General features: G+C 42.5%; 2 protein-coding genes across 2 annotated transcripts; one reads left to right on the top strand and one right to left on the bottom strand.

Annotated features, from left to right (window-relative positions):
• The first annotated feature begins 1,059 nt into the window (after positions 1 to 1,059).
• TRIM54 (tripartite motif containing 54) lies at positions 1,060 to 21,654 on the top strand. The gene is made up of 10 exons (XM_034421123.2): positions 1,060 to 1,539; positions 10,622 to 10,794; positions 14,785 to 14,956; positions 15,846 to 15,941; positions 17,076 to 17,309; positions 17,541 to 17,563; positions 18,864 to 18,988; positions 20,126 to 20,233; positions 20,670 to 20,723; positions 21,424 to 21,654. The coding sequence occupies exons 1-10, from the start codon at positions 1,372 to 1,374 to the stop codon at positions 21,432 to 21,434; spliced, it is 1,164 nt and encodes a 387-aa protein (XP_034277014.1). The 5' UTR covers positions 1,060 to 1,371; the 3' UTR covers positions 21,435 to 21,654.
• Positions 21,655 to 23,583: 1,929 nt separating this feature from the next.
• Positions 23,584 to 24,128, bottom strand: UCN (urocortin). The gene has a single exon (XM_034421359.2). The coding sequence runs from the start codon at positions 24,126 to 24,128 to the stop codon at positions 23,718 to 23,720; it is 411 nt and encodes a 136-aa protein (XP_034277250.1). The 3' UTR covers positions 23,584 to 23,717.
• Positions 24,129 to 24,625: the final 497 nt, after the last annotated feature.

Here is a 24,625-nt window from a genome sequence, read left to right as displayed (position 1 = left end):
TAGTAATAAAAACTTTGGGAAATATAATTAGTAATATATAGCCAATTTTCCAGTTGGTCTCCCCAATAAAAAGTTTATTCAGATAGAAGCTTAAAAGTATTGTGCAATTAGCAGAGAATACTTTCCTCCCAAACTACACAACATCCATTTTAATGAGTAAGAGCACACAATATTGATTTCTGTTTCTTTATCCTAAAGATCCCAATTATTTTTAAGCAGCCTTCTCGCTCCAACCCCGGTTGGAAACCATCCAGATCTGGATTTTGACTGCAGGAAATCCTGTTTGGAAGGCTCCAGGATCTGCAAAGCTGGTTTAGATATTAATGTTGTTAAGACTAGTTGGTGTGATTCAAAGCAGTGGCTTTTTAAGTATCCTTGGCTAATGGCTATCAATTGCTTTGAATGTCAAAGTTGTAAGACTTGTTTATTTTGCAAAGTATTTACGAAGGTTACCTTTAAGTCTAATGTAATTTTACATGTTTCTCCTTAATATTTTAATGATTCATTTTGAATGTTGAGAAGAGTATGCTGCTTAATGTGTCAAGTACAATCAAACCAAAAGCCAACAACTTAATTGCACTTGAAAAAAAAAAAAAGAGAAAGACTGAGCAGCCACTTACATATTCACAGCATTCCTTGACTTCATAATTGCAAACTCAGTTTGTAATATTTCATGGAACCTGTCTGAAGAAATGCAAATAAGAGAATTCATTTTATTCCTTAGTAGATGCTTGCAATTCGAATTATCTGGTTCCAGCCACTTACATAACATCCAGTTATACTTTAGTGGAAGGTCTTTATTTTTATCCAATATGTGAAAAGATTTAATTCTTTTCCCCAACAATACTTGAATCTTACTGTTTTGGATATAGCATAGGAGTATGCCACTGACTGCTTCCCCCCCAGTCTTGACAGCCATCTTTTGAAAGTGTCATAGCTTGTTGTGGAGTAGTGACTAAGTGTCACCTGATCCCGTTGACAGCTGTTGCTTTGCCCCCGCACCCTTTACTGAGACAAAAATGGCAGCTGGGATTCCATTGGGGTCATGTGACCTACTAAGAATAGCCTTGTAGGCTCAGGACAGGGAATGATGTCAGAAAGAAGTCAAGATCTGGACAGGCAAATTAGAAAAAGAGAAGCAAGCTTGGTGGACGGAGGAAAATTCCCCAAGTGGAAATAAAGCAGGAAGAGGCGTAAAAGCCAGGAAGGAGAGAAGCTACACTGCGAAGGCAGGAGAGCTGGAGCAGGCAGGCAGAACAAGGCAGAGAGAGCAGAGATTGGCAAGGCAGGCATTGAGACTTAGGGAAGGCTGAGGGGGTCATCCATCTAGCCCATTAGAGTGTGCTGTGGGCAAGAATCAGTGCTGCGGGGATGAACTTTGCCGTGGGCTTCAAGCCGATGCTGGGGACTTCACAGAGCATGGATAACCTGGAGAAGCAGCTTATCTGCCCCATCTGTTTGGAGATGTTCACCAAACCAGTGGTCATCCTGCCCTGCCAACACAACCTCTGTCGTAAGTGTGCCAACGACATCTTTCAGGTGAGCAAGAAGCCCAGGAATCAATGCTCTGGATAAGCATAACATGAAAGGGATTCAGGTCTGTCTGGGTGATGCCTTTCTAAAATCTGAGCCATTTCTGAGTGAAGGAGTTTATGATAATTACGTAATAAATGTTATGATGTATTCTCTGCTTATAGATAGCCATTAATATTCATCGCGCTTCTTGAGTAACATAAATAAAGGGAAATATCTGCCTCCCAAAACTTAAAAAGGCCAATGAGAGAGGGATGGAGGAGCAATAGAGAATTTGGAAATATGAATAATTGCAATGCCAATTATATCTTGTTTCGTGGAAAAGGACTGAAGTATCAAGGTGTTTGTTGTTTAAGGGAGGGTTTGGAAGGCAGGAGATAGGAAGGACATTGTGTGTTCTGTTGATCAGGCGCTCCAAAGTGGGAGGAATACAAGACTGGTTGTGAGATTCAGGATAGGATGGCGACACCTTGTATTAGCCTGGAGAGGCCATTACAAGCAGGCCTGAAGGAGGAGAGGATCTTTTGCCTTTATATGTATCATCAGTGAGGGGAATAAAATTGATGCAAGAAAAGGCCTCTTCCTACAGAACATTTTCTATACATTCCAACCTTCTGGAGACATTAACAATGAGATATTCCCATTTACCCTGTACTCACATGGCTAATAGGAAAAAGAAGACAGAAATGGAGCTGGATGATGAAATGGAACATATATGGAGGAAAATATCCTACTGATTTAAGTAGGATTTGTGTATGACGATTTTTGTGAGTTGTCTAAATAGGAGGCTGCTGCAGTTATCACTTCTTTTGTTACACAGTTTGGCAGTTTGAGCTAAAGTGTAACATGAGGTGGGAAATGAAAGTTTTAACCAAAGGAAGTATCTTCAGTCTCATTTGGTTACATGTTGATTACATTTATACAACTATGCTGAACTTGGAGACAGTTTGGTCTAGTGCAAGGGTGGGCAAATGTGGCCCTTTTACAACCTGTGGACTTCAACTCCCAGAATTCCTGAGACAGCCAAGCCAAGCTGTCTCAGGAATTCTGGGAGTTGAAGTCCACAGGTTGTAAAAGGGCCGCATTTGCCTACCCCTGGTCTAGTGGTTAGGGCACCAGGCTCAAAAGCAGGACATCTTGGGTTCAAGTTATGCCTTAGCCGTGAAACCCAGTTAGGTGACTTTGGGTCAGTCATTCTTTCTCAACCCAACCCATCTCCCAGAGTTGTTCTGGGGAAAATAGAAGGATAGTGTGTTGGATATGTTTGCCATCTTGAGTTATTTATAAAAATAATAAAGACAGGATAAAAATTTATAATCCCTTTTCTACCCTCAGATGGATTAAGTTTTTGTATCTTGCTAACCCACAAGAAACTAACCCTTAAAACTAGCCTATATTATGCAAATGCAGCCACTTTTACCAGAGAGCAGCAGAACGGAAAATAAGACCATAACCAACTGTTGCCCTTCCAGATGAGAAAAAAGGGTGATTTATCTGGAAACTATGTCCTACAAAGAATGATGGAAAGTGCTGAGTAGCTTGGAGAAGAAAAGGCTATGGGGAGATTTATAATGTCTGCAAATATAGTATAATGATTTACCACACAGAAAATGGAGCAGGCCTTTTGAAGTAATGGGATGGTTGTTATGATGTCATAGATTTTTATCTCAACCTGAGGAGAAATGTTCTAGTAAGAGTTATTTCATAGCGATAGGCTCTCTTTCAACGAAGACAAGCATTTGTCAGGGATTCCATAATTGGACTGATCTAAACCAGATGGCTTCCTAATGGAAAGCTATCCAAGACTTGGTGATTTCTAAGATAACAGTTCTAAATATTTAAGAGGGGAAGACACTGTAGTTACTTTACACTGAAAGACATTTTTTCACTAGCTCAGAGAGCCTTTATTTTGTTTTAAAGCTCAGCCTTGACACCAGGGGTGAAATCTAAAATTTGTTACTACCGGTTCTGTGGGCATGGCTTGGTGGGGGGGTTAATGTGACTGGGTGGGCGTGGCCAACTTTTTTTTTTTACTTTTAAAAGCATTTTTTTACAACCAGAAAAAAGAGCTTTTAGAAGCCTCTGACGATCACGCGGCTCATCTGGGATCGTCAGAGGTTTTTAAAAGCATTTTTCTGTAGAAAAAATGCTTTTAAAAGCCTCTGACAATCCCAGCTGAGCCACGTGATCATCAGAGGCTTTTTGTTTTTTACTTTTAAAAGCATTTTTTCGGCAGAAGAGGTTGTAGAAAAAATGCTTTTAAAAGTAAAAAAAACAGCCTCTGATGATCGCGAGGCTCGGCTGGTCATGGGAGGTGGGGGGCGCAGGGATTTTTGCTACCAGTTCTCCGAACCACCCGCCACCATCGCTAGCGGATCGGGCAATCCGGTCCGAACCGGAAGCATTTCACCCTTGCTTGACACTGACAATTGATGTCAGTTCTGAGTCCAGTATGTATTTAGTTGTAAAACTCCTGGAAGCGATCATTTTCGTCAAGAAGAAATATGCTTGGCTGATGATTCTTTGAATCATGTGGTGGGGGCGCGTGCTCGCTATCTCCGAGCGATTGCGTGCCCCGGTCCCCTTAGCTCTTCCCGTTCCCCAGGCTGCTTAGAGTCTCAGCGCCCGAGTCTCCGGCTGATGTTATGTAATGCCAGGTCCGTAGTAAATAAAGCCCCCCTCATTTGTGATCTTATTCAGGAGGGGGGAGCGGACCTGGCAGGTATCACGGAGACCTGGTTGGGCCATGAGGGGGGAGTTCCCCTCGTGGAGATGTGCCCATCAGGCTTCCGTGCATTTCATCAGCCGAGAGCTCAGGGCAGGGGCGGGGGGGTGGCGGTCATTTTAAAAGAAGGTCTTGATCCGAGGGAGACCACTGTACCTCAGATAGCCGGATGTGAGTCCCTTTTTGTGAAGTGGGGTCGTGGGGTGCAGATGGGTCTGTTGATCACGTACCTGGCTCCCTGCCACGTGGCAACGACCCTGCCCGAACTCCTCAATGTTATAGCCGAGGTGGCGGCTGATACCCCCAGACTTGTGGTCATGGGGGATTTCAACCTGCCATCCATTGGTGAGACATCTGGGGTAGCTCGGGAGTTCATGGCTTCCATGACGGCCATGGACCTGACCCAAGTAATTCACGGCCCTACTCATATGGGGGGACACACTCTGGACTTAGTTTTTATCTCTGGTCAGTGGTTGAGTGGCCTTGATATAGGGGATGTAGATATTGAACCCTTGTCATGGTCTGACCACTCGCTCCTTCGACTTGACTTTCTGACCGCCGTACCCGGTCGCAGGGAGGCGGAACCGACCAGGTGGTTCCGCCCCAGGCGCCTGATGGACCCTGATAGGTTCCAGATGGAGCTTGGGCCATTTCCTGAGACTCTAGCTCATGACTCGGCTGATGACCTGGTGGCCGCCTGGGATAGGGCGGCTGCCGGGGCTTTGGACCGGGTCGTGCCTTTGCGGCCTCTGACCCGGCACCGAACTCACTTAGCTCCTTGGTTTTCCGAGGAGCTGAGGGTGATGAAGCGCCGGAAAAGACGCCTAGAGAGCGGTTGGAGGGCCAGTCGTTCCGAGTCTGACTTGACACTGGTAAGGTCTCATATTAAGACCTACCTAGTGGCGATAAAAGCGGCGAAATCTAGCTATTTTGCCGCTCTTATCGCGTCATCAGATAACCGCCCAGCCACCCTGTTTAGGGTGACCCGCTCCCTCCTCCATCTGGGAGCGCGGGAGGACCCCTTGCAGGGCCGAGCTGAGGATTTTGTACAGTATCTGGATGATAAAATAACTCAGATTCGGGAAGACTTGGCCGCCGACTGGGTTAGTTCAGACGAGACGACTGAGGCAGGCCTTGAGAGTGTTATCTGGGAGGAGTTCGATCCTGTGGCTCCCGAGGACGTGGACAGGATCTTGGGGCGGCTGAATGCAACCACATGTTTATTGGACCCGTGTCCCTCCTGGTTGGTGCTGGCTTCCCGGGAGGTTACACGAGGCTGGCTCCAGGGGATTATTAACGCTTCTTTGAGCGAGGGTGTCCTGCCGGCCCCTTGAAAGAGGCGGTGGTGAGGCCTCTCCTCAAGAAGCCATCCCTGGATCCGGCTGTTTTGGCTAACTATCATCCAGTCTCCAACCTTCGCTTTATTGCGAAGGTTGTTGAGAGTGTGGTGGCGCGACAGCTTCCCCAGTACCTGGATGAAGCTGTCTATCTGGATCCGCTCCAGTCCGGCTTCAGACCTGGGTACAGCACGGAAACGGCATTGGTCGCGTTGGTGGATGATCTCTGGAGGGCCCGGGATAGGGGTTCTTCCTCTATCCTGGTCCTATTAGACCTCTCAGCGGCTTTTGATACCATCGACCATGGTATCATGTTGCACCGGCTGGAGGGACTGGGAGTGGGGGGCACCGTTTTGCGGTGGTTCTCCTCCTATCTCTCCGATCGGTCGCAATCCGTGTTGACAGGGGGGCAGCGGTCGACCCCAAGGCGCCTTGTTTGTGGGGTGCCGCAAGGGTCGGTCCTCTCGCCCCTCCTGTTCAACATTTATGTGAAGCCGCTGGGTGAGATCATCCGTGGTTTTGGGGTGGAGTTCCATCAGTACGCTGATGATACTCAGCTGTACATTTCCACCCCAGATCATCCCAATGATGCCTTGGAAGTGATGTCCCAGTGCCTGGAGGCCGTGCGGGTCTGGATGGGGAGAAACAGGCTTCGACTCAACCCTTCCAAGACCGAGTGGCTGTGGCTGCCGGCGTCCCGGTATAGCCAGCTGACGCCATCGCTGGTTATTGGGGGCGAATCATTGGCCCCCACGGAGAGGGCCCGCAACTTGGGTGTCCTCCTGGATGCGCGGCTGTCTTTAGAAGGGCATATGACAGCCGTGGCCAGGGGGGCTTTTTGTCAGGTTCGCCTGATACGCCAGTTGCGCCCCTTTCTGGACCGGGACTCCCTACGCACGGTCACTCAAGTACTTGTCACTTCTCGTCTGGACTATTGTAACGCTCTCTACATGGGGCTCCCCTTGGGGTACACCCGGAGGCTCCAACTGGTGCAGAATGCGGCTGCGCGGGGGATTATGGGAGCAACGGGGCGCTCCCATGTGACTCCTCTCCTGCGCGAGCTGCATTGGCTTCCGGTGGACTTCCGGGTGCGCTTCAAGGTGTTGGTGATCACCTTTAAAGCGCTCCATGGCTTAGGGCCAGGGTACTTACGGGACCGCCTTCTGCCACCAATAGCCTCCCACCGGCCGGTTTGCTCCCACAGAGAGGGCCTCCTCAGGGTGCCGTCGGCCAGACAATGCCGGCTGATGACCCCCAGGAGGAGAGCCTTCTCTGTGGTGGCACCTACCCTATGGAACAATCTACCCCCAGAGATACGAGTGATCTCCGACCTTCGGATTTTTCGTCGGGCCCTAAAAACTCATTTTTTCCAGTTAGCCGGTCTGTCTTGATTTTAGGGTTAGTTTTAAAATTTTAATATTGATTTTAATTGACAAGTTTTAAATTATGGGCCAAATTTATAAATTATTTTAACTTTATTTTTTAACTGTGATGTTTTGTATAGATGTTTTTATCTTGGCTGTTCACCGCCCTGAGTCCGAAAGGAGAAGGGCGGTATAGAAATTTGAATAAAGTAAAGTAAAGTAAAGATTTGAGCCAAGCCTGGCAAATGGAGCAAGCTTGCCCATTGCTTTCCTGCAAAAATTACTATTGTTGGAGGAGGAGGATTCCTGCTGTCTCTGCCTTTAGGAAGTAATACTGCGTTGATGGAGTGATGGCTTAGTACTTAACAATTGGCGTTTGCTATCCCAACAGAGTTCTGTACTGTTTTTTATTAATACAGCTTTCTGTAGCTCACTGGGAGAGACTGAGAGAACAGATTCAGCTGCTATGTATAGGATTAAAGGCATCTTGTATCTCTAAAGATAAATCAGATTTAGGATGTTTTGTGCAATACAGATATCCCTTGGCCAGTGGTGGGCTGCTGCTGGTTGTAACAACCGGTTTGCCCAGCATTGAAAATGCGTGCATGCCTTCTGCATATGCATATGGCCTTCCGTGCATGCGTGCAGCTTAAAAAACACGACGATATAAGACAGAATAACACCAAGGTGGCGGGGGAGCAGGCCCACCCATAGGTCACAACTACTGGTTTGCTCGAACTGGTCCGAACTGGCAGCAGCCCACCTCTGCCCTAGTTTACAAACATTTGTTTAGAAACTGTTCAGAGTTACAAATCACTGAAAAAAGTGATATATGACCAGTCCTTGCACTTATGCCGTCGCAACATCTCTATGGTCATGTGATCAAACTTTGGACACTTAATTCACAATGGTTGCAGCATCATAGGGTCATGTAATCACCATTTCTCACCTTCCCAGTTGACTTCCAACAAGCAAAGTCCATGGGGGAAGCCGGATTTGCTTAATGGCCATGCAATTCATTTAACAACTGAGGTGATTTGCCTACTAACCGTGGCAAACAAGATCATAATGTACTCACTTAACAATCATGCTCCCAATTGTGGTTGCAAGTCAATTGTACCCACAGTAAAACAGCCAGGGCTTTTCTTCCTTACTTAAAAGGGAACACTCTACTTTAAGCAGCAAACAACAATTTAAATCTGCCTTGAGTATGGGCGGTGTGTGAGATGAAAGCAACATTATGGGGACACAACAGAAAAAGAGGTTAGCTGGCATTGTTTATGGCTAGATTCTAGTAAGGAAAAGCCATCCTTTCCATCATTGCTAGGATTTTGTATCTCTCTGGACAAATTCTAGAAAATCTAAATCTTGATTCTTTAAAACCTGTTGTGTACATGCCCATCAACACCATCTGAGTTGTGGGATCCCTTTAAGGCTAAAGAATTAAACCCTTTTTTGAGAAAACCAAGCAATCTAGGCCATCTCTAGAGGCAAGACACCAAGATATAGTCTTTAAGTTCATGAAACAAAACAACTTTAACAAAACTAACAAAAGTGCATGCTTTGCACTTTTACAGAAGTATGAAGGAAAGAAGTGATGTTAATACGCATTGTAAGCCGCCCTGAGTCTCCGGAGAAGGGTGGCATATAAATCAAATTAAAAAAAAAAAAAAAATTAGAATGAGAGTAAGGTTGCTTCTCTGTAGAGGAAGAATAACCTGTGCATGACTAGTGCCACCTAGAGGCCACAAATAAAATATATTGTGTAAGATTTTTAACTTTTGTTGGGTTCACTCCACAAATAAACCAAATTCACTGTGTTGGAGGAAGAAATGCTAGCTTTTTTGTTTTATTTGCTTCCTTATATTAATATGCCCAATTCTTTCAAAGTTGACTTCTGTATTCTAGTCTCTGTTTTTTAACCTATTCAAATATGTTGCCTTCTGCTTGAAATGCATCCCAAGCAACATAAGTGGACTATGCAGAGCAAAAATCGAACTGGTCTGTGATCTGGACACACAATAATCTTTTAAAGAATTTTTTTTTTTTAGCAGCTGTGTGACTTTACTACTCATCTTTGGTACTTTTACCAAACCAAATCCCCATTTTATTATGACTTTATTTATTTGTACCTAAATGCAGTACTTTAAAGATCTGGTGAATTTCACTCCGTTGGTTGGGACCTTAATTCCTTGTCTATGCAATACCTCTTTGAATCAGAATTCTGGTTTCCCTGGTATCATCCGTTCTTCTCATCTGTGTGAAGATCCACTTTGATGACAGCTTCTTGCTCAATCTCTAGGTTAAAGACCACCTGAATGTTCCTTTTTTAATGTAACAAGGGAAAATTGAATATAATTCACTTTTAACTACATTGTGTTAAAATACAATGAATTGACTACCTGCTTTCCCCCCCCCAAGGACAGTCCCTGTTATAGCATTCACAAGTAAGAAAAATCCACACAAAGTTTCCTTGCACTTAAATAGGCCCTCAACACATGAATTTTTTTTAAAAAAAGATTGAATTGCATATTGCCCAGGAGAAAATCCTACAGCACTCTTTCAATATCTTTCCCTCAGAAGGAAAATATATTAATTTGAATTAAATGGAGTCCTATGCATTTAACCTAAAAAAAATTCTTACAGACCTCAAGTTGACAAATCAATGCTTTTGTTCCAAAGAAATCTGTTTTCGTGGCTCAAGTTTCACTTCAATGCTCTTTGCTCTAATATTGGAGCAGGATAGTCTGTAGAATCCAACTCACCCCTGAAGGCCTGGTATGGCATCCAAAAGTTTTCAGTGTAAACAACAACAGTTGTGATTTTCAGACTAGGATTTTCTTTTTTAAACAATACATTTTATTACATTTCTTCAAAAGCTCCCGTAAATATAAAAAATGAAAATAAAAATTATATTAAAATGTTTCTCAGGATGTTCCTATTTGTTTATTTGTTTTTATAATTTTTATTATTTATTATTTATCTTATGTGCTGCCCATCTCATCAAAGATGATTTTAGGCAGCTTACAATCAATGAATAAAAATGCCATATAAAACATTGAAACAATAAACAGATATTTTAAATTTAAAATTCAGCTAAAATTAAAGTGACCAAGATGGAGAGCAAAGAAGGGAGCAGAGTGCCCATGGGGAGGAGATGGGATGTTATCTGATTTAGATGTTTATTTATTACTTAGAGGAGCTCTCTCTTCAAGTGGCTGCATCTTATCCAAAATTTTAAGACCTCTATTGGAGGAGTGAGGTGGTCCTATTTAACTGTTGCACTTCTTAGTCACTAGACTAGACTATCATTCAGCTGTCTGAATATAACCTAGAACTCATATGTGAGTTGGAGAATGAGTTACTGTGCTATGCATATAGTGAGTTATTCTGGCAAGTTGGACATGGGATGGCTGGGAATAATCCTTTGCCAATGTCTGCCTATAGCAGTGATCTCTGCGGTTGCCAACTCTTGTAATAGTAGCTGGTAGAGAACCTATTTTCATGACCTGTCCTGGGACAGAGGAATGTCATTGAAGTTCAAAATGCCCTCCTGGGTTTCTATTACTGCTTCCTAGAAGAGCCACATTTCTAACAAATGGGTAAGTAAGCAGTACTGAACTTCAGCAAAAACCTCAACTTTCCCATCGCCTCCTTGCCAGGCCTCCAACCCCCTGTGGCAATCTCGTGGATCTACTTCAGTGTCTTCAGGAGGCCGATTCCGGTGCCCATCCTGTCGGCATGAAGTGGTGCTGGACCGGCATGGAGTTTATGGCCTGCAACGCAACCTTTTGGTGGAAAACATAATTGATATCTACAAACAAGAATCCTCTCGGTAAGTTACGTGTAGACTCCCATAATTTCTGTTTCAACACTTGTTGGTTGGTCATCCTGCACCTAAGACATGCATGTGTGCTCACACATTTCTGTGGCTCCAAAATCTTTGTTTTCCAAATGAAGAAGCAGAACCAGAATTTTCTTTCTAATTACTTCAACTCTCTTTCCTCCTTCAAGGCCTGTCAGAAATTGAATCCTTGCCTGGACCTCTCAGGTCTTATCTTTTCTACTTTCTCATCATCTTCCTTCCTAAATGCTTTTCTTGCTTTCATGTGCATTTTTCTACTTAATACATCCAGATCAGGGATGGGTTCTACTTACCTTTACTACCGGTTTGCAACCGGAGTGTGAGTACGTGCGTTCTTGCTTTGCTCACACGTGCACACTTCTGTGCATGCACAGAAGTTTCTGCACATGTGCAGATCATCTATGATGGCGGATGGGCGGAGCCTCCCGCCGCTTTTGCTACTGATTCGCAAGAACCGGACCAAACTGGGAGCAACCCACCACTGATCCAAATGTGTGTCAACCAGTACATCTAACACACTGTTGGGTCTTTCTAGAGCAGAGTTCAAAGTCTGCGAAAGTTAGATAGAGCCATCTCCCCAAAGCTAGAACTTGTTTTTCAGAAAAATATGCTAATAACTGATATCATTTCTCAGTTCTTTATTTGCATAGTATTTCAATATTATTGAATTACTGTATTCATAATCTCTGGTGGCAAGACCAGTTTAAAGGTTAGGCTTCTCTCACATTCCTGGCAAGCAAAATATTCCTCTCATTTTTGCAAACATATTTTCTCTTTCATACACTATTCCAAAAAAGGGAGATACCAGTAATAATAACACAGCATGATATATGATATTTTTGAAAAAATGAAGGCACGCTTCTGTCAGCCTTTCGTCATGTTAATGACGTATTACAAGGCTTTATTTTTTAAAAATTTCATTAAGCATTACAATTCTATAAAAACTGACTACCAGAACTTAAAAGAGTGAAAAAATAGAAAATGCAGAAAAAGAAAAAAAATAAGAATATAGCAAAGAAAAAAGAAACATATAAACAAGTGCCTTCCCCGCTTGTCATAATCAGTATAAACAATTTTAATAATTTATCACCTTCTCTTAAAACACAACAAATAATCTCTTCATTCCAAAATTCATCTCATACCTATAACAAATCCTTTGGCCTCATCATTCAGTCTCGGTTAGCAAAAGTCCACCAAGGATTACCAGAAATGACAATTTATCTCTTGATCAGATAAATCCATTTTATTTATAAACATATCCTTAAACCTTACCATATCCTTAAACCTTGTCAGTCAGTCCTAGTCAGCAGAAGTCCGTTAAAGATTACAAAAAATAACAAATCTATTTTAACTTTGATCAAATAAAACCCTATATTCCATTCCTTTTACTTTTAACAATCTTAATCTATAATCCCATCAGACAATGTCCTATGGCTTCTTTTCTGTTTCTTTGTTGCTTCTCATAAAACCCTTCAGGTCTGTTTTGTAATTCCAATATAAGAAATTTATCCAAGTTGTTTTTTATTTGCCATTTGTACATCCCTTTTAATTATTGAGAAACTGAATTAATTTGTATATCTAATGTAATATTTTTCCATATTTTTCTTGAATTATTTTAAAATTATTTTAAAATCCATTTTCAGATCGATCTCAATCTTGTCCAGTACAACTTGTTCCTTTTCCTTAATATATGAACACAGTCTATCTATACTGGCAGACACTTCTAAAATTAACTTCTGCACCCATTGTTCAAAAATATCCTTTGATATGTTTAATGTTATTTTGTATTTTACTCCATTCTGAGCCATGGTGGCACAGTGGTTAGAGTGCAGTACTGCAGACTACTTCTGCTGATCGCTGGCTGCCAGCAGTTTGGCAGATCGAATCTCACCAGGCTCAAGGTTGACTCAGCCTTCCATCCTTCTGAGGTTGGTAAAATGAGGACCCAGATTGTTGGGGGCAATATGCTGACTGTGTAAACAGTTTAGAGAGGGCTGAAAAAGCAGTATGAAGCAGTATTTAAGTGCTATTGCTATTCTATGTTAGTAAGTCAAACTGAAGTATTCTTCTCCTTTAATTATAATCTTTAGTTGCCTTTGGTTTCCTCTAGAGTCCCTCAAGCTCCCATCTTATCATATTTTCTTTTAAGAATTTAAAACAACAGTATTTTCTCATGGGAAGGATTCTGATAACTAATTTCAAAATCTGAGTTCAAATCCATCTGGACCTTTAGTCCATTCACTGTATAACATTCTAATTGCTGTTCTGCTGATTATCCCTCCTCCCCCCCCCAGTTTTTATGTTCTTAAGCTTATCTTTCAAACTTTTTTTTGCTGAGGATTAAAGGGAACTTCCCCAGTGCGTGTCCACTGGAAGGTTCTTAATAGTTGAAAAGCAGTAAAAAAAAAACAAACAATTTCCATAAGTATTTAAGAACTTGGTGTCCATAATATAGACTATATTGTGGTTCTGAGCTTGGTGGAAATCCTCAATTCCCAGCCACTCAACTTGTGAGCTAACTGAAGAAGTCTTAGTTGCTGCAGTTTACTCAAGAGGAGCAGCTGTCCACATTGGTTGATGTGGCAATCTCTTTGTCTCCAGGGAGATTTTGCTGGCTAGAATTCAACCTCTGGCTGCTGATCTGTAATATCATCTCCGATCCTTCATATATATCTAGTTTGCGATGTCCTCAATGAAACCCATCACCTACCACCAGGCTTACATAAAATGCTGGGCAGGGAGGAGAAGAGAGCCCATGTTTGTGGGTGCTCCTTCAAAAAGACTCTGTTCCCCAGACGTTGTGATTTTCAAAATTGCCTTGGGACTTGGTCTTCTTTATGCACTTAAAAAGAATATAATTCTTTAAATGCTTAACCTAATCTAAACACAGTATCAAGAAAATGGTTAATCCAGGGGTGAAATCCAGCAGCTTCTGGAGAACCGGTAGCGGAAATTTTGAGCAGTTTAGAGAACTGGCAAATACCACCTCTGGCTGGTCCCAGAGTGGGGTGGGAATGGAGATTTTGTAATATCCTTCCCCCAGGAGTGGGGAGGGTATGGGGATTTTGCAGTATCCTTCCCCTGCCATGCCCACCAAGCCACGCCCACTAAACCACACCATACCAACCAAGCCATGCCTACAGAACCGGTAGTAAAAAAATTTGGATTTCACCACTGGGTTAATCTCATCAATAATTTGAATCACATGAAGCTACTGTGTTTCCCTGAAAATAAGACATCCCCTGATAATAAGCCCAATCAGGCTTTTGAGCACATGCACTAAAATAAGCCCCCTCAAAAATAAGTCCCCCCAAAAAATAAGCCATTCCTGAAAATAAGCCCTCCCTGAAAATATTTAAACGCATGTGCAACTGGTCCCCGCCATTTCCTCTGGTTAGGGTTAGGGAGACAGAGCTGGAAATCAGGTAAGGACAGCAAGAGGAGCCCCGTCTTGCTCCACACACCCCAAAATAATAAGACCTCCCCAAAAATAAGGCCAAGCGCTTATTTCAGGGTTCAAAAAATATAAGACAGGGTTTTATTTTCAGGGAAACACGGTATTAAATATGCTGGTTACACTAATGTTGCATTGCTATCATTAACCAAAGGAAGGATCATGATAGCTAGGTGTTGATGGTAAAACCAAAGGCTTGGTTGTCTCTTGGTCACTGCAAGTCTTTCATGGAACCAAGCTGAAATCCATCTCCATCTCAAATCCTAAGGCTTCCTTGCTGCCCACCTTTACCTAAACTTCTGTTTGGAACACAAGGAGCTAAAATATTTTCCTTTGGAAATAAAAATTGGGCCTCTTGGCAGGCTGCACTATATTTCAAAAAAGAGCACATCTGTTCTCATTTGACATGATGACCTTAAGAAAAATAGAAAGGTTTTTGAGCCAGGGTGGATCATTTTCTGGGGAATTCAACATCTTTCTCAATCTCTTGTTTATGCTGTGGCCAGGCCTCTCCATGCCAAGGCAGAGCAACAGCTGATGTGTGAAGAACATGAAGAGGAAAAAATCAACATATACTGCTTGAACTGTGAGGTTCCAACCTGCTCTATGTGCAAAGTCTTTGGAGCCCACAAAGACTGTGAAGTGGCTCCTCTGACCAACATTTATAAGCGCCAAAAGGTACAAGGAGTGGTGGTGGGAGAGGAAGAATGGAAATGAAAGAAGATCCTGTCTTCTTTCTACTCATAGTTTCTGTTTTGGACAACTAGAGCAAAAACTTGAGTTGTGCAGAATCTTGTGGGGGATACACCATTACACATGTTAGATGCTGGTGCCCAATTTAACAACAGCATTGTGATCCTGGCCTGATATTACAGCTTAGAATGTTGGTTTCCAAGTCAACTGTCACACAGGGGAATTGCCGCACCACAACTGACCTATTCATGTATCAGATGTGTTTATGGGTCTGGAAGAAAATGCTTGGATCATGAGCACCCAGGTAGCATTGATTGGGGTTTTTCCTCTTCTCTGCTGCTTCCCTTCTATGCTACTTCCTTGTTTTCTTGGACAAGAGCCCATCCAGGGTGGGGCTTTCAGTTGCCTTATGACTTGCATTATCCTCTTCCTTGATCTAGATTCCCTAGAATTACTCCATCTGACCGGTTAGTCATTATGTTGGCTGCACAATCATGCAATAGAAGCAGAAACATGTCCACAGGCACTGCACTGTAGCCTTCCTCTCTTCTTGAAGACCTGCATAGAGGCTAGACTTTGGAGGAAATGGATTTTGAGACTAAGCCCTGATGAGCCATAAAACAATTTCATGCAGCATATGAGTCTATGGCTCATCAAGCTTTAGCCTCAGAGTCTAGCCTCTATGTATATCTTCCAGTGAGACATTTCAAGTTTCAAATGAATTTGAATAGTTTGTGGTTTGGAGTAGTGGAGTAATACTGTGTAATGTATATTTGCTAAGGCATGACAGGCTTTATGAATACCTGTTTTCACCATTGCATTGACTTAAGTAATGTGAGCCCAGCCATTACGTTTTGCCTTCCTATTTCTGCAGGGGGAGCTGAGTGATGGCATTGCCATGTTAGTGGCAGGGAATGACCGTATCCAAGCCATCATCACCCAGATGGAAGAAATCTGTAAAACTATTGAGGTGAGCATAAAATCATTCAATTTATTTTTTGGGATGCTCTCAAGCGATGTTTATTTCTGCAGGATATGCCAATACAGGTAATCTTTGACTTACAACTATTTATTCAGTGACTGTTCAAAGTTACAATGGCACTGAAGAAGTGACTTACAACTGGTTATGGAGCATCCCCACGGCCACATGGTCAAAATTCAGGTGCTTGGCAACTGGTATTATTTATTCACTTAACAACCGTAGTGATTCACTTTAGCAAAAAAGGTTGAAAAATTGAGTGCAGCTTACTTAACAAGTGCCTTGCTTAGCAATGAAAATGTTGGACTCAATTGTGGTTGTTAAGGATATTCTTGGCTCATAACCAATGTTATGGATTATTGAGCAGAGAACCCCTTGAGTATGCACATGAAAATGGCTGAGAGTGAATAACCACAGTTAATATACTGACACACTGAGTTGTGGTAGTCTTTTACTTTTTAGAAAAAAGTAAAGTGAAGTCCAATAACAATCCAAGTCATACACAGATAAGGCGATAGTTAAAATATTAATTCAGGGATATTCCAAATACAAAGTCTTCTTACCAGTTGTTGTCATTACACAATAAAACAGTTCTTCTTGAGTTTCAAACAGGAACAAGGTCAGTATTAAAACATTCAATAAATAGTAGAAAGCAACAAGTAGCAATGATCAAACAGTGATCATACAGAGAGAACAGGTAGAGAGTAACAGCAAATAAGCAGATAAAATGGTGTAGTGTCCGCAAGCCATGATTCAGGTTTCCCCTTAAGTACATTGGCTACAGAGCTTAGCCAATCAGGATACAGAATGATGCAATACAGTCTTAAAGCAATATAATACCTTTTGACAAACATGTATTGATAGTTTATATATTGCCTGACCAACTAGTTAGACAATAGCCATTTTCTAACAGTGGTCATAAGTTGAGGACTACCTCTAAGCTTCCTTCTTTCTCCCACATGAAAGTTGGAGAAAAGTTGGAGTCTTCTGAGAGCAAATAAGAGGAAAAGCATGGAAACATACACCTGCAGTACTTATTGATCTCATTATGCCATTTAGTTAACTTTAATCTCTGATGGAAATAGTACTTTTAAAATAATAGTTCATCTATTCCCTCCCTGGCAGGATAATGCTCGGCGACAGAAGCAGCATCTTTGCCTGCGCTTTGACTCTTTGTACAGCATCCTGGAGGAACGCAAAAAAGAGCTGTTGCAAGAAATCGGACGAGAGCAGGAAGAAAAAGTCCAAAGGGTGCGGGGGCTCATCCGGCAATATGGAGACCACCTTGAGGTCTCCTCTAAGCTGGTTGAGTCAGCCATCCAGTCCATGGAGGAACCTCAGATGGCTCTCTATCTGCAGGTGCATACGGGTGTGACAAGACAGGGTGGGGGAGCAGGGTAAGCCTGGAGCCAGTTTAAATCGATCAGCAAGAAGCAGGATATACTGTCAGCTTTCTTAAGGATGGACAAGTAAGGAGAGGAGAGAAGCAGGACTCTGCTTGCAACATGGAAGATTCAGTGGTTTAAAACTTGGGGATATAGTTGTTTTCTGCTTCGTTGATGCTGAAGATTCTCTCTTTCTTTCCTGCAGCAGTCAAAGGAGCTGATCAAAAAGTGAGTAGAAGCAACAGGAGCAAAGATCCAGGCCTTTAGCCTTAATATCAGCCTTCAGTGGCCCAGCCGGCATTCAACAGCAGCACTCGAGATATCAGCGATCCACTTTTTCTTGCATATTTTTTATTTTATTCAGAAGATTAAAATACAAAATCCCCCCAAAAATTAACCAAGTCAAAACAAAACTAGACAAAAACATTTTAAAAATGGGAGTTAAATGGACAGAAAAAACAAAACTACATATTATCCCCTCCTGACAAATATATTGCAACAGAAATAGTTTTCCCTCTTGTGAAACAGGTTCAAGATTTATACACTTCCGCATCTATTTGCAACCCAATCTGATGTGTCATACATTATGTACATGAAGAAAAAATAGTTAACAGGTTAATCAACAGCAAAGTTAAACAGAGATTCACTTCTGATTTATCCACACTCGGTTCTTTGACCCAGTTAGGCTGGTGTCTGTTTCTCCAAAACCCACAAATTTGTGATTTATTATTTAGGCTCACAGGAATGATCTTCTCCTTCTTAAGCAACCACAGCAGTGGGATTCCTTCTGGATTTAGGATTACTGTCAGTGCTGTAGATTTTTCAGGTTGATGTGTTAATGTTATTCCAAATAATATCCATGCTTAGAATTGTGGAAGCAGTTTCTGAGTCACACAGGAGTCTTTCTCAACATAGATTTTGTCAACTAAAACTGAAGAGACAACTTCGTTTGCTTTCAGTAATTGCTACTGTAAGTTAGTATTTAGATCAAACCACACAATTTCTCTATAGGACAGAGCAATGAAAACAACAGCAGAAAACACATTTTCTTACAGCTTTCAAATATTTATATCCTACGCAAACACATAAACATATACATATACATATATGTTTTGAAATAATAGAGAGCTCTTGCTTGTGCTTCTTCCCTACCTGTTTAACTTTACTTGGATTTATAGAACATTTTGATGGAAGTCACAATTGGCAGTAGTAAGCCATGATACCTGGCCTTTTCCCCAATTCCCCAAAAATGCTATGCATAACTGGGGTGCATACTTTCCAGAATCTTGATGGGGACAGTTTTGGAAGCCATTTCAGCTGACGTCTTTAATTCATTATTTGCTGGAAGCAGAATGGACAAAGAAGGGAGGAGACAAAAATAGCTAAACACATTCACACTGTTGTCTCATTTTGGAGAGAAAGGAATCTTCTCCTGCTGACTGCCGGTTCCCATCTCTATTTTTTTTTTTTTTTTGGTGAAAAAAGACATGCATCAGATAGATTTCATCATGCATCTTATTTTCTGCAGGATCACAGACATGTCCAAGGTATCCATGAGTAGCCGGCCTGAGTCTGGCTATGAAAACATGGACCATTTCTCTCTCAATGTAGATCACGTTGCTGAAATGCTGAGAACTATTGAATTTCAGACAGGTGAGGAGTGGCTGGACTGAAACATCTTGCTGGAATGAAGGGAGAGGATGCATCCACTGCTGTTCCTCCATTTGGGTGCCATTCTCTTTAATTTTTTTCATTAACTTACACGTCCCCTGTCTAAGAAGGAATTTGACACTGAGGAGCTGAAACCCTAACTCTTAACTATGTAGGGTGGAAAAGCTTGTAAGGGGGGATTGCAATGAAGGGTATTTGAAGAGTGGAGAAGAAGAAGCCATAGTATTATTGATGGATGGGGATAGATGGAATTATTTAGATTATCTCAAAGAGAATGACCCAAACTATTCTGAACTTGACTCAACAAAATCCCTCAGCCTCCTAAGTAGAAATAGCATAAAATGACAAGTCATTGTCTGGACTATTCAGTGGTTAAACAGCAGGCATTTGAAAGCAAGACTGATGTGTAATCAGGTAATTCTGCAGGTCCACAACATTTATATAGTTTGGGGTTTGAAGGAAATACATATTTGCCTCATGGTGCAAAAATCAACAGCCACACCGCCCAATAAAGGATTTTGTGACTTGTTCAGACAACATACCTGAGTCAGCTAAAAGCCTAATGTCTATACAGTATTTGCACAAGATATGAAGCTAGCATATTATGCAAATCCAGAAAATGGATCAGTAACCAGGTAATATATGCAGTTTAAATCCTTAGTGCTGGTGTATTTGGGAAAAATATAAAAAAAATATTTTACTTTAAACTTTTTTTGGGGGGAAATTTGTACCCCCGTCTCTCTTAAAAGTGAATTCCTGCATGTTGTAAAAGGATATTATTGAGCTAGTTAGAATATTAATTTGGAGAACAACGACTTTCTTTACTCAGAAAGATTAAAGGATTTGGTTTCCCTTTTGCTTGTAGCTTAGAGTTGTTTTCTGAAAAATGTATTTAGAACATGTATGATTTAGGAAGGAAATTATACAAAACCTATACAGGAATTATGCATCACGTGTGGGGAACTGCAGCATATTTTTGAAAGGTCTGTCTACATAATGATAACATTCAGAAAGCATGTTGGAAAATCTGTGTTTAGAGATTCAAGATAGATGAATAACACAAACTTGTCATTTTCACATATACCTGCTTCCCACCCACCCACTCTGCTTCCCTCTCAGATATTTCTGGAGAGGAAACTGAGTCTGAAGGAATTATCCCAGAAGGAAGTGGTGAAGCTGGAGAGGAAGACCATCCAGAAGGAACGGAGGGGCCTGAAGGAGCAGAAGGTGAGTTGAAAAGCTGAAATGAGAGGTGGGTAGAGTTGTAATGAGTAGCTCTGGCCTGGCTGGGGATGCATTGAGATTTTGCCACTGCGAGACCTTGAACAGAAAGTCCAAATATTTTTTTCTTCCCACCTGCTCTGTTTGAGCCACAGTTTTCTTAGAAATGTCCTCCTTACAATCTACTCGATATTGAGAACTTGCAGAAGAAAACATCCTCAGAAATTATTTTAATATATTTAGCTCACTTAAGCACAAGTGAGCTAATAGATTAAAATAATGCCTGAGGGATGGCGTCACATATAATGGAAGTGGGGTTATTTTTGCCCGTGATTTTATAATCACAGTTCTGAGTATCTACTTCTGTCTACTCCTGTTGAGTTAACCTCAGCCTTAGCTGTGAAATGTAGAATCCTAATGTCATGTATCTCTTTCTCTCTAGATGGAGAGAACCTGTCTCGATTCAGACCAAAGCCACCTAATATACCATCTCGGGGTAAGTCCCCCTTCTCCTGGACAGTTTCTTTAATTGGCAGAGAATGAGAGGACCAGGAGGAATATGAAAAGGGATCTTCAGGAATGAGTCCCAACAACCAGATGTTCTCTTGATGGGATGCTTACATTGAAAGTTTCTAGGGATGATCTCAATGGAATTTTCTGCCATGCTATTGATTCTTTTGTGTACTTTACCTGGCACTGTGCTATAGAGAAGACAATAGCCTAGCTTCTTTTATCACAATCTTTTTCAATGACATGAAAAAGGGTGAGGTGGAAACACAATGAAAAGAAATACACCCGTCAGCCAGAATTGGAGGAAGGGAATAGAGCAGGTTCTACTGTTTCCAAAGCAGCAGGAAATAATTTAGCTTCCTAACCCAGAAAAAGTGGGCAGAATTCTGGTAACTTATGAATGTTGATCTTTGGCTATTTTGGATCTTCTTTCTTGCTCCTGAGCTTCTGGGTTTTCCCTGGCAAAGTTTCTCCCAGCGTTCACCCTCTTGTTCTCTCCCCCAACTCTTAGCTTTCAGAGTGTATAAAGGAATTAAAAGAAGAGGATTTGTTACCAGTAAAAGATAGTGTGCCCATTAGTGAGCTTTCCTGCTTTGACTGTGACATTCACAAGACCTGGATCAGCTGGGGAGCACTCTGGCACATTTTATTTCCCACTAGATGTGTATCTTTATTTCTTTCATCAGGACAACACTGAAAAGTCACTTTGAAGACAGAAGCAACTGGAGAATGTTCTGGTCAGCCTCATCCTGTGCTTCTTCCTCCTCTCCAGCAGAAGTTTTTCTTGCTTCCCACTAAGTTTTCTTTCTCTATGCATCTTTTTCTTGCTTCCTTCTACACTCCTCTTCTTCCTATAGTACCATTTGGCTTTTTAATTTATGGAGATAATAAAGTTGTGAGTTATTTGCTAACAGCAATTCTGGCAAGTTTCATTGGGTAAGAGATTCTGTTGGACCCCTTTCTTTGGAGGAAAAAAAATGAGATCCATAGGCATGGTTGGTGAAATTTTCCATAGAGTGCTCATTCATAAACTTCTGCATTTATCATTCACAGAGGCTACCTGCACTAGTTCTTCACTGTTTTTAAAAACCACAAACAGCGGCTTTTTCCCAATTCATCAAGGGCTGGCTAAAATGTTTTCTCGTGTTGGGAAAAAGAGGGTCAACCATAGGCATGGTTTTAGCCTGGTTTAGAAACACTTCATTCTCAACCCTCCCATCCTAGTCTGGGTTAAGGAAGGGGTAACTTGTCCCATCCTTTGAACTTGGATGAATTTAAATATTACTTTGACCAGTTGCAAATTTACACTGAGTGAGGAAAATTGGCATCCCTACATTTTGAGCACTGACTCTAGGCTGCATGTACTGGAGGTGGGAGGACAGAACTAGAAACAAAGAATTAGGACACCAGAAGAGCAACAGAATTCCTTGTGTAACTAGGCTGGAACTGACTAAGGAAACAGTGATGGAGTACAAAAAAACAAACATAGGAAGAAGGAGTTGGCAGTCTGCCAAAGGGAAAAAAGACCTCATTTTGCTAGAGAAGTCCTGCTCTACTTGAAATGTCTTCTACCTGGCTTTAGACAGAAGGAATTGGTGGAAAAGTCCAATTCTTCCATGAATGGGAGGTACGTTGGAGCAGGAAAAAATCAAAAGTGGAACTCCATCTTCTGTAGATACAACTTTAGTGAGATGAGTGACCATTTACATTATTTACATTTTTAAAAAAAACTAGGAAGGAAGTCTAATCTGCCTTTCTGACCTGCTGTTTTCAACTAATCAGAGCACCCTCCAACTAAAACATTGCTCATTGTTAGTACCAGCAACCAGCTCAACAGCATCAGTGAAAAAATTGGTTTGGAAGGCGCTTAAGTGTCAGGCCTGGAAGCCATCTTTCGCACTGGATCTTTTTAGCGGGTCTGGGCAGTGTCGCTGTCCATGGTGCTACTCTTGAAGTTCTAGTACTGTACAACGAGTGCTCCACAGCGAAGGAGTCAAGGAAATTTGTGGAGCGGGAAGATCAATGGGGAATTGAGACACCCCCTGTAGCTAATATATATGGTGCTTCAATCTCCCAGTCTAGTTGACATGAAAATGCTCAATTCTAGCCTATATTTCGGGGTGCAATACAGTGTTCCCTTAGATGGAAAGAGTACCCTGGTTCTGAAAGCATTTGGATTTTACTTGAGTTTAGCTTTGCATAGGGTCTGACCAAAGTTGACCTGGAGAATCAACGATCCGATTCAGGCTTCCTTTGGCCTCAAGACCCAAGTTCTGCCTGCTTTCCTGTAAAGCAGATTGAAATAGAGATACATCTGAATGTTTAGACCTGCGGGAAGTTTCATTAGCAAGACTAGCATTTTACTTTCCTCTATCAGCATCCCTTTACTTCTCCAAAGTTGATTAACTTTTAGTAGAGTTGACCTACAGTATCGGGAGATCAATTAAACTTCATAATACATGCTCATTTAATTTTGGTTTGATTGATTGATGGGTTTGCCATATTCGAACCCAGATGATTCGTTAACATCGGTTATGTAATGTGCGGTCCGCAGATAGCATGTTAATTCAATAAATCAGTGCAAAGTACTATAGTGTAAACCCTTCTACTGAACTAAAGAAGCTTCTTGGATGAGAAGCGAAAGGTTTTCAAGGAAAAGAACCAAGAAAGTCTAGTTGCTTTTTGGAAAAGCACCTTTGGGACCCTCTAGTGAATCCAACAGTTTATATCAAGACAACAAACCCCTGACACCTCACAGCTCAGGTAGGACCACCAGTGCAGCCCAGGACGCAACCTCACCCCTTCCCCACCCTAAATCAACAGCCCGCACTCGGAAACCGTTTGACGCCCAAGAAGTTTTATTTCATAAACAAATGTCTTCTGCGAAGGCGCCGGAGTTGGGGCGAGCGACGCGGGGCGATTCCGTTGCTGGATTTGGCTCAGAAAGGCGAGGATCTCTTGCGCGCCCTCGCTGTCGGCTTCACTTGCCTACCGAGTCCAAGAGTTGACGGTTCAACTCTGCCTGGGCTTGCTGGCTCTGCGCCCGGGAGATCTCCATCATGTGGCGGAGGAGGTGGAAGGTGAGGTCGATGGAGAGCGGCGGCTCGTGGCGTTTGAGCCGGTCGCTCAGTTCGGCGAGGCGTCGACGCAGCTCTCCCTCCGGAGAGAGCCGGTGCAGAGATCGCAGCAACAGGCTCGCCACGTCTGGCTCGGGAACAGGTTGCAGTGGCTGGCGGGATCCGGCGCGGTTTTCCTCGGGGAACCACAGCCGCAGGGTCAGGTCGCTTTCCGCGCTGCCCTCGAGGTCGACCGCTGGTCTGGCTCCGAGGGACACTTGCAAGACCAGAAGGAGCAGCGAGGCCAGGAGGCTGGGCAGCTGCGCCCGCCTCATGCTGAGGCGGTCCGGGCCTGGTAAAGGAGACAGGGAGGTCTTGGAGAGAGCGAGACCCGGACAGCTGGTACTGCCAGGGTCACCCAGGAAAGGGAGCAAATAAAGCCACCGACCTTCCCACTAAAGTTGAGGAGAACCTGGGGAACCTGGCTAAGGTCTAACCTGGCTAAGGAAGAGCCTGTAGTACAGTGGACTAAAGCACTGTTATTAACATCTGCTGCTTGCAATTACTGCAAGTTTAAATCTCACCAGGCTCAAGGTTGACTCAGCCTTCCATCCTTTCGAGGTAGGTGAAATGAGGACCTAGATTGTGGGGGCAATAAGCTGACTTTGTATAAAATATACAAAAGTATGAAGGCTATTGCTTAAGGCATTGTAAGCCGCCCTGAGTCTCCGGAGAAGGGCGGCATATAAATTAAAGCAAAAAAAAAAAAAAGGGTCTACTTGAGAGATGCTCTCCTAAGCAACCGGACGGAGGACAGCATCCCCAAGACATC

The sequence above is a fragment of the Pantherophis guttatus genome, chromosome 1, assembly GCF_059756535.1.
Source record: "Pantherophis guttatus breed Tessera chromosome 1, ASM5975653v1, whole genome shotgun sequence".
Taxonomy (NCBI): Eukaryota; Metazoa; Chordata; class Lepidosauria; order Squamata; family Colubridae; genus Pantherophis; species Pantherophis guttatus.
The sequence above is the reverse complement of the archived record's forward strand: the minus strand, read 5'-3'. Positions and strand labels throughout refer to the sequence as shown.